This window comes from Callorhinus ursinus, unplaced genomic scaffold (assembly GCF_003265705.2).
Source record: "Callorhinus ursinus isolate GAN/ISIS: 27379988/994484 unplaced genomic scaffold, GSC_fseal_2.0 scaffold10, whole genome shotgun sequence".
NCBI classification, from domain to species: Eukaryota; Metazoa; Chordata; class Mammalia; order Carnivora; family Otariidae; genus Callorhinus; species Callorhinus ursinus.
In genome coordinates this window covers 172281-187387 of record NW_027397072.1, presented here as the reverse complement: position 1 = coordinate 187387, position 15107 = coordinate 172281, and the positions used below count along the sequence as shown (strand labels likewise).

At 38.8% G+C, this 15107-nt stretch overlaps 1 protein-coding gene across 8 annotated transcripts in view; it reads left to right on the top strand.

The window, feature by feature from the left end:
- Positions 1-15107, top strand: part of SH3YL1 (SH3 and SYLF domain containing 1) — a 46329-nt gene that overhangs the window by 26762 nt on the left and 4460 nt on the right. For 2 of the 8 annotated variants that reach the window (XM_073896913.1, XM_073896921.1), the window contains exons 10-11: positions 4429-4485; positions 6228-7398. In XM_073896913.1, the coding sequence (XP_073753014.1) occupies positions 4429-4485; positions 6228-6610 (440 nt within the window). In that variant the 3' untranslated portion in view covers positions 6611-7398. Of the gene's footprint in view, positions 1-4428; positions 4486-6227; positions 7430-10831; positions 11676-15107 lie in introns of those variants that run through there. The other 6 variants (XM_073896919.1, XM_073896916.1, XM_073896917.1 and 3 more) reach the window with 6 other exon arrangements.

Below are 15107 nucleotides of genomic sequence, written 5' to 3'. Positions count from 1 at the left end.
TTTCTCCTCTTAACCCATGTGGCACCTACACCTGTTCTCATCCCAGGAAACCTGACATGCTGACAACATGCAGTATAGACGTCTATATTTTTCTCCGTATATATTTTTCTTGTATATTCCTGTACACAGGCACATGTACAAATGTGTTATTTTGTTGCCTTACAAAAATGCTGTCATATTGTACATGTTTTACTCTATCTTTTTTTTTTTAAAGATTTTATTTATTTATTTGAGAGAGAGAATGAGAGATAGAGAGCACATGAGAGGGAAGAGGGTCAGAGGGAGAAGCAGACTCCCCGCCGAGCAGGGAGCCCGATGCGGGACTCGATCCCGGGACTCCAGGATCATGACCTGAGCCGAAGGCAGTCGCTCAACCAACTGAGCCACCCAGGCGCCCCTGTTTTACTCTATCTTGTTTGTGAGTTTTGCTTATTTGTTTCGCTGAACACCTTATAGAAATCCCTGAATCAACTGGTACAGCTCTAGTTACTTCTTTTGAATGGCTTTTTAATATTCCATGGTACAAATGAACATATTTTGTTCAGCCACTCTCCTATTAATAGGTACTAACTTCTTTATTTCAGTTTTTTTCCATGCCAGCCAGCTCCATAATTTACATCTTTCTCAAATGGTGTGTCTACATACTGGTACTTTTATTTATTTTTGGAGAGAACTACCAGGAATGGATGTGATAGGTTAAAGAATATATTTTTAAACGTTAGCAGATTTGGTAGATTACATTTTAAGTTTTTACTACTGCAGAGACTCCTCAGCCTTTCCCCACAACAATGCTCCCACAGGCACACTCCCCACCACGCATATTCCTCAGCTACTATTCGTGTTAGAGTGTTTTGATGTATTTGCATGTCTGAGGGTTGGTTTTATCTCCTTCTTAATTAGATTGTGTTTGCCCCTGTTAGTGACCTAAAGATTTCTTCATATAATTGCTGGTGTTTTAGATTTAATCTTTTCTGAAAAGTCTCTTCATTTCATTGGTCCATTTTTTTCTGTTGGAGTATTTGTTGCCTTTTCCATTTGTAGAAGCACTTAGTCTATCATTTGGATTAGTTTTTTTTTTCCTACATGTATCATTTGTCCGTTGGTCTTGTTTTTTATACACAGTAGTTCCCCCCTTATCCATGGTGGGAGATGTTCCAAGATCCCAGTGGATACCTGAAACCATGGATAGTACGGAACATTATATAAACTATGTTTTTTTCCTATACATGCAGACCTATGGTAAAGTTTAATTTATAAATTAGGCACAAAAAGAGATTAACAACAATAAATAATAATAAAATAGAACAATTACAACAACATACTGTAATAAAAGTCATATGAACATGGCCCCCCTGCCTCTTAAAATATCTTACTGTACTTCTTGTAATGATGTGATGAAATGCCTCCGTGGCCAGATGAAGGGGGTGAGGGATGCAGGCATTGTTGTGGCCTTGGCTATTATTGACCTTCTGACAATAAATCAGAAGGAGGGTCAGCTACTTTTGGGCTGTGGATAACCACAGGTAGCTGAGGCTGAAAAGCAAAACTGCGGATAAGGGGGGACTACTGTATGCAATATGCAACTCTAAAAAAGAGTATCATAGGGGCGCCTGGGTGGCTCAGTCGTTAAGCGTCTGCCTTCGGCTCAGGTCATGGTCCCAGGGTCCTGGGATCGAGCCCCACATCGGGCTCCCTGCTCGGCGGGAAGCCTGCCTCTCCCTCTGCCACGCCCCCTGCTTGTGTTCCCTCTCTCGCTGTGTCTCTCTCTGTCAAATAAATAAAATCTTTTAAAAAAAAGTATCATATACTTGTATTGATTCTATGATTTGGGATATTAATTATAATATTACATGTATAAATTAATTAATTTGGCATTTGTATGATAATTTTTCCATTTTATGCTTTCCATTTGTTAAGATATTTTTCTGTCATTCCTAAGATTTCATAGTTTCTGTGCCTTTTTTTAAAATTTATTCCTAAGTACTTTATAATTTTGGTTTGCTGCAGTGAATGGAATGTACTTTCCCATTTATTTTAACTTTTTTTTCTTTTATTTATTTATTTGAGAGAGAGAGCATCAGAGAGAGCGCCAGCAGCGGGGAGGGATAGAGGGAGAGGAGGAAGCAGATTCCCCGCTGAGCAGGGAGCCCGATGCAGGATGTGGGACTTGATCCCAGGACCCTGAGATCATGGCCTGAGCCGAGCCAAAGGCAGACGTTTAACTTACTGAGCCACCCAGGCGCCCTGTACTTTCCCATTTCTACTGCAGAGTGCTTATTTTTATGCTGAGAAAGTCTTAATTTGCATGTATTTTGTCCTATATCTGATCAGTATCCAAAATCTGTTATTTCTAGTCAGTTTTTAAAAATAGATTCTTTTGGAATATTTATACCCCCTTCCCCATGCTGCCAATGTTTATTTCTATATTCTTGTGTCATAAATTTCTTAGGCCAACAGCGTTCTTGTTGGTGTGCCTCTGTCCTTAGGGGGTACTCAGACACGCCCCAGGGTGTGTGGACACAGAGTGCAGGATATCCAGTCTCCAGAGCTCCAGCCCCCAGCGACATCCTTTGTGAAAGCTGCTTCCAATCAGAACATGACATGCGGGCTACCCTCTGTCTTCTAGCCTTCCTAATTTTTTTTTTTCCCCACACTTGAGTAAGAAAAACCCCAGATCATCCCGAATCATACTATGCTACATTGTCTCCAAAATATAAGAACAATGATCCAATCTGAAATACAGATGTTGATATAGTTAGTGAATGATTCTGATAAGTAGCAGATACTTTTGTAGATCCAGTGATTTCTGTTTCTTTGCTTTCAACAAAACTAAAGAGGCATAATGGAATTGTCATATGATTTAAAATAACAATATAGTTAATATTATCATTATATTTTACTTATTTTAAAAATCACATAGCTATCTATCACCAAAACAAAAAGTTATAAAAGTAATATTTTATTATTGTCATTTTAATTATAGATAAGTGTGATTTTTTTTTACCTCCATCTCAGAAGGAATATAAAATAATTCTGTTACATTGCTGTAAAATATATCCTTTTGGCCCTCTCTAGTTTTTATAAGAACCAGGTTTTCTAGCATCTATATCTTTAAAAAAGAATATTAAAATACATTGAACCTATGTCATTGTAGAAATAAGAAATAGTCATCCTGTGTATATGAGCTGAAAGTCTTACCCTTCTATGGAGATGCATTTCAAATAAAAATTGGCTTTCATGTTTAATAAGTTAACATGTTAATAATATATTTAAGATTTTGATCAGTTGTGTATCAGTAATGATTACTATAATAATTCAGTCTATAAGAAATTATTTACTTATTTATACATTTATTTATTTTTTAAAAAAGATTTTATTTATTTATTTGACAGAAAGAGAGAGAGAGCACAAGTCGGCAGAGAGGCAGGCAGAGAGAGAGGGAGAAGCAGATCTTCTGCTGAGCAGGGAGCCCGACGCGGGGTGCAATCCCAGGACCCTGGGACCATGACCTGAGCCGAAGGCAGACGCTTAATGACTGAGCCACCCTGGCGTCCCAAGAAATTATTTAATAGGGCCTTGTGCTTACTTCCAATAACATTTAAAAATAAATTTATGTACAAATTTTTGTTGTAGAAACTGTTACATAAAAATATAATATTAACACATTAGTATAAAATCTTTGAGACAAATGGAATGGAAATATGACTTGAAGGTTAAAATGAACATTACATAATTTCTGACTTTGGAAAAAAAGCTTTTCTTTAACTCATGATGGAGAGTATAGTTATAATACTGACTCATATTTATACTGTGATATTTAGGTTCTGTTATCGCAGAAAGAGATAATAATGACTCATATTTATACTGTGATATTTAGGTTCTGTTATCCCAGAAAGAGATATAATTATTTAATTTAAATAACTGAAACTGAAATATGCTACGAAGTGTTCCCTTTACAACTTTTAGGCTTATATTGAATAATTTTAGATATTAATTAAAAAATATACAAGTGAATACATGCTGTTTAAAAATTACTTTAGGGGCTAAGCAAAGAGCGATGTTTGAAAATCACTGGCTTGGGGGCTACAAACTTTTTTAAAATTCAGGTATCTTATGATCGCTTCTGGAAAAAAAAGATGTATGTGTGTTATCCATGAATGTGTAATTCCAAGGTCATGAGTTGTAGTTTCAGCGCTTAAATCCTATAGATACCAGATATTTACCCTCTGCCTTATGTTCAGTGTACTTTCTGGGTTTATTCAGGCATTCCTCTTGATTTAAAGTGTGACAAAATAATGGTATTTCTATCAATCTTAGAGATTTAAAATACCTGCTTTGCAAGAGCAAGATTTGGCATTTTTGGCTATTTTATATACGATATGCTAATAAAGTCTTGTAAATGCCCCCCCCTTTTTTTCTGTTTTGCAGATAACAGAAGCAAATATAAGCTCTACCCTGAACTTTCCAGCTATCAGGAGAGAGTTGGTAAATGAAATATCTATATGTTAAAAATGATTCATATCCATCTTATAATCACAAACTTTCTAATTAATATGGCAGTTTGTAAAACTCTCTGGGAAGGTGCTCAGCACTCCTTTGATTTATAGGATATGCACATGCTTTTGAGAAGTGCTTCATTTAAAAAATGCTATGCTTTTGCTCTCTTACTTGCTTTTAATCTGAGATAAGGAGGGCAATGGGGAACTGTAAGAGGCACATGCTCAGTTGCCTGCCAGGGAGCACCCCAGCTTGGGACTAAGTGCCGCTGACTCCCGGGGGCTTATCCGAGGACCAAACCACAGGCTTTTTAAAAATCTTGTCATGATAGAATGACAAGGTTTGTTCATTGTGAACTACAACTTCATCATCATCACATTTTTTTCTGGGTTTTAGCCCCGTGAATATTTTTATATTTTTAAGGAATTTTTTTATTTTTCATGTTCAGATATTTTGCCATTATTGGGAACTACTTCATAAAACTTACTAGGATTTGCCATGATGAAATAGTCCCTCAAACTGTCTTACTTCAATATTCTTTAGAAAATGTTCCTTAAAGAATTAAGCAATTATTTAGAAATGTGAATGGGCAAAGGTTAACCAGTTGTAAACTAGCCTGTTGATTTTTTCACATCATCTTTTGTCACTGGGATCACGGAACCATCCTCGGTAAGGAAACTCCGGGGGCATTACTTGTTTCATGTAAACAGAGTGTCACGGTCACTAAGTACCCGTTTCTTTTTAAAATTTATAACGATATTTCAAAAATATCTCTTAAGCAGAGTTCCTTAAGCAGAAGTCAACCTTTTCCTGATGGTTTGGGGTTTCTGACTTTCCTTTTGCTTTCCGCCTGGTTCCCATTGTGTGGAGCCCAATTCTGGCCATCTGTCCTCACAGGAGCCCAGGTGGAGAGAGTCCTATGTTCAGAGGCAGTCTGATGGCCTGGGTTTAACTGTGCTGTGGTCCCAGGCACAGTGAGAAAACTAGAGGCTTTTAAAAATGTATTTTGCTTTTGTGAATGTGATTTACAGCCATGGTAGAGATACTGAGACTGTCATAATTTGACCTTTGGAAACACATCCTTCAGAAGCAAAAGTGGTTAACATATAAATGTCTATACCCAAGTAGCATGGAGAATTTTATATAGTGGTCTTTTAAAGACTCTGTTAGAATTAGACCTACACTTAGGTATCCTGCAATTAAAGGGATTCTTAAATTTGAGGTCAACAGACAAGCTGAGTTGCTGAGGAAGAGGGGCCAACAGCAGGGCCACACTGAGGGACAGGGGACAGCAGAGGCTGTGGTGACTTGGGAACTGCAGCTCCTTTTCTCAGGGTTCTCTGGAGCGTGTACCTGCAGGCTGGCTGCCTAGGAAATGTTAGTAATACCCCTAAAAGGCACTAAGGGCAGTGTGAAATTATAAGAAACACACCCTGTGTGGGCTCTGGAAACAGGATCTGACTTGAACTCAATACTTTGACCACTAGCCGTGTGATCCACGGAGAGTTACCTGCCCGTGGTTGGTCAGTTGGTCAGGTTTGCTTTTTTTTATATCTATATTTGAGGGTAGGATAAGTTAAGTTGTACACACAGTAGGTACTAGGGTAATATTAATTTATTTTAGTCCTTTCTCCAAATATAAGGGAGTTTGAAGAAACAAGTAGAAAGGAAGATTTAAAGTCTATTTTTAAAATAAAACTTACTTAACATGATTGTGTTTTTTTTTAAAGCAGCTGTGAAATCAATTAAATTCTTACCAAGGACTTTCTCACATCCTGGCCGAGCATTGCTGCAAAGAAAAGGCACAGGGCACAGGCCTGAGCCTCAAGTTAAAACCCATCCTACCAGGACATCCAGTCCCCTGTGGGCTTGCTCTCAGCCTGTCCCATACCCACTGACCAGCTGCACTTTTGCGTGGGCTGTTGGGCAAAGCAGAAATTCTCCAAATTGCATACACTTTTGTTCTGCACCCCTTGGAAGCTCAACTACATGGTACTTGGTCCTCTCAGCAAGACAGCCTTGCAACTGCACAACCTGGTTTACTGTACCTTTCTGTAACAGCCTGTGCCCTCCTGTGTCAGTCTTCACCACCCGCCTCCTATCCACCCTGTAATTTTCAGTGACAGTGTGGGCACATCCACTGTGGGGGCCATCCTGTGCTGCGTGGATGCCCTGGACAGAGTCACTCCATGCCAATAATACTCCCTCCCCAGTTGCAAGGACCACAAGTGCTCCAGACATTCCCTTTTGAGAACTGCTTTTCTGGTGACATCACCTAGTGGCCTTATCTGCCTCACTCACCGATGATTCTCACCCTCTTCCAAAGGACATGGTCCTCAAAGTGACAGACCCCACACCTGACCTAGGAGGATGTGGGTACCAGATTAAGTCAGCCATGCAACTCACCACTACATTAAATGTACACAAAACCAAAGATGTGTTTGTTCTCTTCTGCTTGCCTTGCAACGACCTTCCAAAGACTGGATTCCTTTCCTGAATCACATCTAGGGCCGGATATGTTGGTTACATATGGGTTACATTATGCAGACTCCATGGAGAAGGCAACTGGGAGTAAAATAGTGACACCCTATAGACCCAGCCTTGCTAATTAGGAGCCTCGGGACAGCTGCTTCCTGTTAAGTGTAGTCCTGATTTGGGAGAGAAAATAACCTGTATTTGAATTAAAGTTGAATATTATGATGAAAATGGCTAATTGCTTCAAAGAGCCTCCATATTTCTTAAACACAGGAATATAAAACTTGAAGGCAAGGCTTCTGTGAATGCCAGATATTTTAGTTGGCAGTGGGGCCTGTTTCTGGGGTCCCCAGGGGGCGCTCTCTTTCTGGAAGGACATACCTCCCTCCCGGAAGAAAAAGGCCCACATTTTTTTTTTTTTTAATAAGCTATTTTGTGGGCATTAAACTTTTCTTTATGCAAGGTATCTCTAATATTTACAGTGAAGAAGAACCTTGAGAACTTGAAGAAAAAACTAACAGTAGGGCATGGCATTGAGTGGCCTGTGGACTGCTACCTCCAGGGAGTGCCAGTCTTCATGCAGGCTTGGCTCACCACCCCGTGTTCTTGGGGATGAATTTTCCCTGAAACTGCTTAAACTCCTGGCTCTTCTTTGGCACATCCCTGTCTGCCTATCTTGCCCATATTCCCCCCTAGCTCTCCCAGCAATGATTCCCCTCCCCATTTGCCTCATCTCTGCTCAAAATTTGGGTGGAGGGAAAGAGGGATGTTGAATACCAACCTCCTCAAACCCCACAGCACTGCCTTCTCTCTGCATCTCAAAACCACCTGCTCTGTCCTTACACCCCCTTTCCCATCACCACTTTACCCTTAGTTCATTTGGAAACTACATTTCAGAGGAAACTGGACAACACCTAAATGGTAAGGGCAGGAACTGAACCAAGTCTGTGATCCTCTCTGTCTTTCATTCAGTTCATAATATCTTTCTTCCTCTAATTGTTCTTCACAAAATATATTCCTAAAACCAGTAAGAACCAGTTCAGTTATCAGTGGTTACCCAGGATCATCATCCAACATTCTTATTATTTGTAGAGTCTGGATAACTCAGTGATGCAGAAGAATATGCTAATTCTCCTTGAAACTGTGCCTGACAAAAGTGAAATGCCCTGATAAGTCTAAGTTCAGCCTGTTGAACACAATTTAATACTTGTGTGGCTGCAGAGGGCCTTGGGGCATGAGGTCAGTGGTGACTCTGAGATTCGGATCTCAGCTCCTTGGACAAAGTGCCTCACACTTCCACCTGAGCTTGATGTTCTGTGATGCGGGGGCGGCGGCAGCTGCTTGCTGGGGGCAAGGAACAGGCTGACCACACGGCAGGGGCTGGCACCTGTCATCACTGCGAGCACCCTCTCGTGCATTTTCCTTTGTACCTGGTGCTACAGATGCACACGCGTATGGCCGCCAAGGTGGCTGTGACTTCCAGGACATTCCCTGATATTCGCTGGGACTCTTCTGCTTGCTTCTTTGTATTACGCAAGGTGTCTGGAGACACGAGAGAGGAGGAGCTCCTTGAGGGTTTTCATTAATTAAGTTTGGTTGAGAGAGGTTGAGCTTTATGTATGGAGGTGATAAATATAATTATTGATGAGAAAATGATGCTCGGAATCTAACATCACCTTATATTCCTCTGATTTAACGAGAAAGGGGCCTGTCAGGAGGACTTGCTGTGTGTCCCGCCGCAGTGCGGGACCCCCGCTGCTTGTCACATACACGGTGATGAGTGCTCATTAATGTGTTGGCTGTCACTCAGCTGGTTTTGACGATATCCAGATGTTATCAAAATTCTACACTTCTGTGTTATACTTTTAACCTTCTTCCTTGAAATTGATAGACTACAAGTAAATATAGTATAAGATATAAAAACAGGCAGAACATGTCTGTATGATAGAAAAAAGTAATGATACCAGGAATCCCTCGAATGTAATTCAGTTAGTTGCTATTAGGGTTATTTCTTGAGGAGAACTCAAAGAACCACGTGGCACATGCTTTTACAGACAGAACTGCAGCACCATCTTGTGTGAACTACAGATTCCATGTTCCGGTCAACGTGGTGTAATTAAAGTCTTGACTTTTTATTTCTTACTGACAAGCCAAATTTGGTTTATCTTTTACTATTATAGTATTATAGGTTCAAATAAGTAACTGGTTTTTAGAATTTGGTTATTTATGTTTTCAGTGTACCTGCACTAAGATGTATTTAACAAGCATCTAATTGCCTAATATGTGCACATAATATGTGAAACAAAGATAAAATTCCATGTAGCTGAATACACAGAAAGTATCTGATTTTTTATATTTCTTATGATGTTATAGAGTGTATAATATTTACTATTTTTTACTCATATTAACTCCTCAATTCTCAAGGTATTTTTTTCCTAATACAATACAGAAAATTCTACACATTGTGTTGATACTCTTATTAAGCATATGCAGACATACTTCTTGTGCTAATTTGAGTTTTATCTCTGTTTTGAGAGAAAGTATAAAGTAAGCACAGAAATGAAAACAGCCATGAAGCCTATGGAAAAAATGTCTGCTGATGAATCGGCAAAATTCTTCCGAGCTGGAACCCTAAAAATCAAAGGCTACAGAGCATGGTTTTTGTTTTGTTTTGTTTAACATTTTATTTTATTTTTCATCATGATAAGTGTACTCTTTAATCCCCATCCACCTACTGTGTCCCCTCTGGTAACAGAGTCTGGGTCTGTTTCTTGGTTTGTGTGTATGTCTCTCTTTTTTCTTCCTTTGCACATTTGTTTTGTTTCTTAAATTCCACTTATGAGTGAGATCATATGGTATCTGTCTTTCTCTGACTGACTTATTTCCCTTAGCATAATACCCTCTAGCTCTATGCTGGAGCATGGTTTTTCAATTAAATCTTTTATGATACAATCGTGACCATAAATGTGTTTTTCTCTAACAGCTACAATTCATGAAAGCCATAATGACCATTATAATAAAAGGGGAAAAATGTAAATACAGTTGACCTTTGAACAACGTGGGACGGGGGTTTAGGGGCCCCAAACCCCATGCAGTTGAAAATCCACGTATAACTTTTGATTCCCCCAAAACGTAACTACCAATAGCCTATCATAGACCAAAAGCCTTACCAAAAGCATAAACAGTAGGTTAACACATATTTTGATGTTACATGTATTATGTGCTGTATTCTTATAATAAATGAAGCTAGATAAAAGAAAATGTTATTAAGAAAATAAGGAGAGGGGCACCTCGGTGGCTCAGTCGGTTAAGCATCTGCCTTTGGCTCAGGTCCCGGGATCCAGTCCTACATCGGCCTCCCTGCTCAGTGGGGAGCCTGCTTCTACCTCTGCCTCTGCTGCTCCCCCTGCTTGTGCTCTCTCATGCTCTCTCTGTCAAATAAATTAATTAATTTAAAAAAAAGAAAAGAAGGAGAAAATACATTTATAGTATCATACTGTTTATCAAAAAAAAAAAATCCATGTATAAGTGCAGTTCACACCTGTATTGTTCAGGGTTAGCTTGTAGTGTTCTAGGTTATTCAAAATTCAAACAATTATAACCACAAATATTTGCTAAATACATAGTTAAATATATAATAATATGCAGTTTGACTTGTATGGATTTAGGAAACATTATTACCAAACATTTTCTCTTTTTGAAGAAGAAGAACATAAGTCTAATAATATGATGAAAATCACACAGACCACATCTCTAAGACATTAGAATATTAAGTACTAAAGTTAATTTATATCTTACCTTCCCAGGTTTTCCCATTAAAAATGTGAATAATTTAAATACTTTTGTTTGTTTGTTTTAGGCAAGTTGAACCTGCCCATAGAAGTGACTGCATTATATTCTTTTGAAGGTCAGCAGCCAGGGGATTTGAATTTTCACGCTGGAGACAGAATCACAGTTATATCACAAACAGATTCACATTTCGATTGGTGGGAAGGGAAACTTCGAGGTCAAACTGGCATTTTTCCAGCCAACTATGTTACCTTGAATTAAAGGTTATATAGTTTTCTTCTTTGAGAATTTTAAAACATTTATTTCTCAACTGACAGGATTTACTCTCCAGTTATGCAATGTGTAATATAAGTTTTAAAATACTGCTCTTTATTCTATAAACTATTATCTAATATGTAAAAGATTTTTTCTCTCTATAAACGGTTAACTTACATATCTTTAAATACTTTGTACTAATTTTATCACATATACTATTTAAAGTTAATATGCTCCAATTCCTATGGTCACAGTCCTTTTGTGTTCATTTTCAAGCATCACTAAACCTGTGATTGGCTCTGCATATGGTAATTGCTTATTCTAATTTGAGAATCTTAAGGGTAGGGGCATGAATACCAACTCAGGTACTTCTACTTGCAAAGTGACTAGAGAAGAAGGAATCAGCTTAAGGAAGGTATTATGTAATCCATCTAGTTGTAGGGACAAACTACGATATGAACCCTTAAAAATGATCTTTATTCCTTCAAAAATTACATATATGTATATTGGTAGCAGAAACATGCTGTTGCAAAGTTCAGCCTCTCTGCATTAAACAAAGATGACATTAACTTTTCTTCTGCGTGAGCTTATGTTTATTCATTTCAAGTAGGAGAATCAACTTATGTTGACATGGCCTAGTTGTCTCTAAATAAATGCTTTTTAAATGATAAGTTAATGTCTTGATTTTGTTTTTCTTACTTTCTTTGTGTAAAGTAAGAGGCCCTGTGGTTGGCCTGAAGGTTAAAACCCACCACTGTGATTGGCTGCCTAACTTGTTTCTTCTTGGCTTTACTAATATATACTTGACAAATACAATTGTAAAATATTTAAGGACTACAATGATGGTTTGATCACATATATACTGTGAAAGGGTTCCCACCGAGTTAATGAACACATCCATCCTTTTACATATTTCCCTTTTTTTTCTTTGGTGAGAACACTAATGTTCTACTCTCTTAGCAAATCTCAATTATGTAACATAATATTATCAAACGTAGTCACCGTGCTGTACATTAGACCCTGGAACTTGTTCCTCTTATACCTGGAAGTTTGTAGCCTTCGACCAGTATCTCTTAATTTCCCCCAACCCCCAGCCCCTGGTAACCACCCTCTACTCTCTGTTTCTGAGTTTGGCTTTTTTAGATTCCCATATAAGTGAGATCATACAGTTTTGTCTTTTACTGACTTATTTCACTTAGGATAATAGTCCATTTGTATTTTCTCAAATTCCAGGATTTCCTTCTCTATGTATATATTTCACAGTCTCTTTATCCATTCATCTGTTAATGAACACTTAGGTTTTCGTATGCAAACAGAGATAACTGTGCTTGTCCCTTCCGGATGTGGCTGCCCTTTATTCATTCCCTAACTGGAAGCATCTATCTCTTACTCCCCTTCACCCCCTTTTCTTTTTTTTTCTTGCCTAATTGACCTTATAAGACTTCCAGTACTGTGTTGAGTAGAAGTGGCAAGAGTGGGCGTCCTTGTTTGTACCTGATCCAGAGGAAAAGCTTTTAAATTTTCACTGTTGAATATGATGATAGCTGTGGGCTGGTCATATGTGTGCATGTTGTTTAATCTCCACATATTGATGAATTTTCCAATTTTTTTTCTTGTAATTGATTTATACTGTTGTACCATTGTGTTCAGAAAAGATTCTTGATAGGATTTCAGCCTTTTAAAATTTACTAAGACTTGGTTTGTGGCCTGGTCTGTCCTGGAGAATGTTGCATGTGCACTTGAGCAGAACGTGCATCCTGCTGCCATGAGATGGAATGTTCTGCATGTGTTTGTGGGTTCACCCGGTCTGACATGTAGCCCAAGTCCGGGGTTTCCTCACTGATTTTCCATCTGGATGATCCTTTCATTGTGGTAAGTGGGGGACTGAAGTTCCCCATCCCCTGCCTCACCTCCCCCCACTGTGACTGTGTTGCTGTCTATTTCTCCCTTCAGGTCCATCGATGTCTGCTTTACATATGTAAGGTGCTCCGGCGTTGGGTGCGTAAATATTTACAGTTGTTAAATCTGCTTGAACATTTCACCCCTTTGTCATTATGTATTGACCTTCTTGGTCTCATTATGGTTTTTCGCCTAAAGACTATTCTGCGTGACATAAGTACAGTGACCCCTGTGCTTTTTAGGTTTCCAGTCCTCCACTCTGGGTCTGCGTGTGTCCTTGCATCTGAAGTGAAGCTCACCTGGGTCTTTTAAAGCCCACTCAGTCACCTTATGTCTTTCAATTGGTGAATTTAGTCCATTTACATTTGAAGAAATTTTAAAATGTTATGGGCCTACTATTAACACTTTGTTCACTGTTTTCTGGCTGTTTTGTAATTCTTTCGTTTCGCTTCTCTTGTCTTCCCCTTTATGATGGTTTCCCGTCATGGGCACTATGCTTTGATTCTTTTCTCTTTGTCGTTGTGCATTTTCTGTAGGTTTTCGTTTGTGGTTACCATGAGGCTTACACAAAACATCCTAGAGTTACAGCTGTCAATTTTAAGCTGGTAACGACTTTGAACGCATATAAAAGCTTTTTTACACCCCCCCATTTTGTCTTTGATGTCACAATTTACATCTTTTTACATTGCATACCCATTAAACTATTGTATAGTTATTAATACTTTTCTTTTAATATTTATACTAGAATTATGTGATTTTTCCACCACCATTACAGTATCAGGATATTCTGAATTTAGGTATATAATTACCTTTACCAGAGAGTTGTATTCTTTCTTGTTTCCCTCGTACTAATTAGTGCCCTTTCAGTTCAGCTTGAGAGCTCCCTTTAATATTTCCTGTTAGGCTGTTTTAGTGGTGATGAATCCCTTCCACTTTTGTTTGTTGGGGAAGCTCGTTCTCTCTCCTTCAGTTCTGAAGGACAGCTTTGACAGGTAGAGTATTCTTGGTTGGCAGGTGTTTTATGTTTTGGGGGTTTTTTTTTTTTGTTTTTCCTGTCAGCACCTTGAATATATCACCCCAAGAATGACCTTCTGGCCTACAACACCTCTGCTGGAAAGTCTGCTGATAGTCTTATGGGGTTTCCCTTCTACATAACAAGTTGCTTTTCTCTTGCTACTTTTAAGATTCTGTCCTTGTCTTTAATTTCTGGCATTTTTTAAAAATTTTATTATGTTATGTTAGTCAGCATACAGTACATCATTAGTTTTTGATGCGGTGATCCACGATCCACTGTTTTCGTAGAACACCCAGTGCTCCACGCAGTTCGTGCCCTCCTTGATACCCATCACCGGGCTAACCCGCCCCCCCAAAACCCTGTTTGTTTCTCGGAGTCCGTAGTCTCTCACGGTTCGTCTCTCCCTCCGATTCCCCCCCTTCATTCTTCCCTTCCTTCTCCTAAGGTCCTCCCTGCTGTTCCTGATGTTCCACAGATAAGTGAAACCGTATGATAATTGACTTTCTCTGCTGGACTTATAAATTTAACATAAAGTCTCTCAGTGCAGGACTCTTTAGATGCATCTTCTTTGGTACTCTCTGGATGTCTGTTTCTTTCCTCAGGTGAGGGATGTTTTCAGTCATTATTTGTTTAAATAAGCATTCTGCCGCTTTCCCTCTCTCTCCTCTGGGACCACTCTAATGCATCAGCTGGCCCACATAAAAGTCCCTAATCTGTCTTCACTCTTTTTCATTCTTTTTCTCTCTACTTTTCTGACTGGATGACTTCTATTGCCCTGCCCTCTAATTTGCTGATTCTTCATTCTGCTCCATGTAGTCAGCTATTGAACCGCTCTATTGAATTTCTCAGTTCAATTATCGTATTCTTTGATGAGGAGAACAAAGGTAAATGAAACATAGATAAAATTAAATTTCCTTACAACTTGCAGCCCACTGAAAAATACTTGAGACAAGCAGAGTATGATAATCCTCAAAGAATTCACAACTGTCTCAATGTTAATGCTTTGCTAGAGGCAAAAAGCAGCCTTAGCTGGACAAGAGCCACAACTCCAGGATCTTGTAAGTCCTCTTTAACATATGAAAATCCTTTTGAAAAGTTCCTTTGTCTCTACCCCACCAATTTAAAAGTGTGTGATCAATTGTTCCTCACAATCTCAGTGTAGTTCTTCCTGCCCATG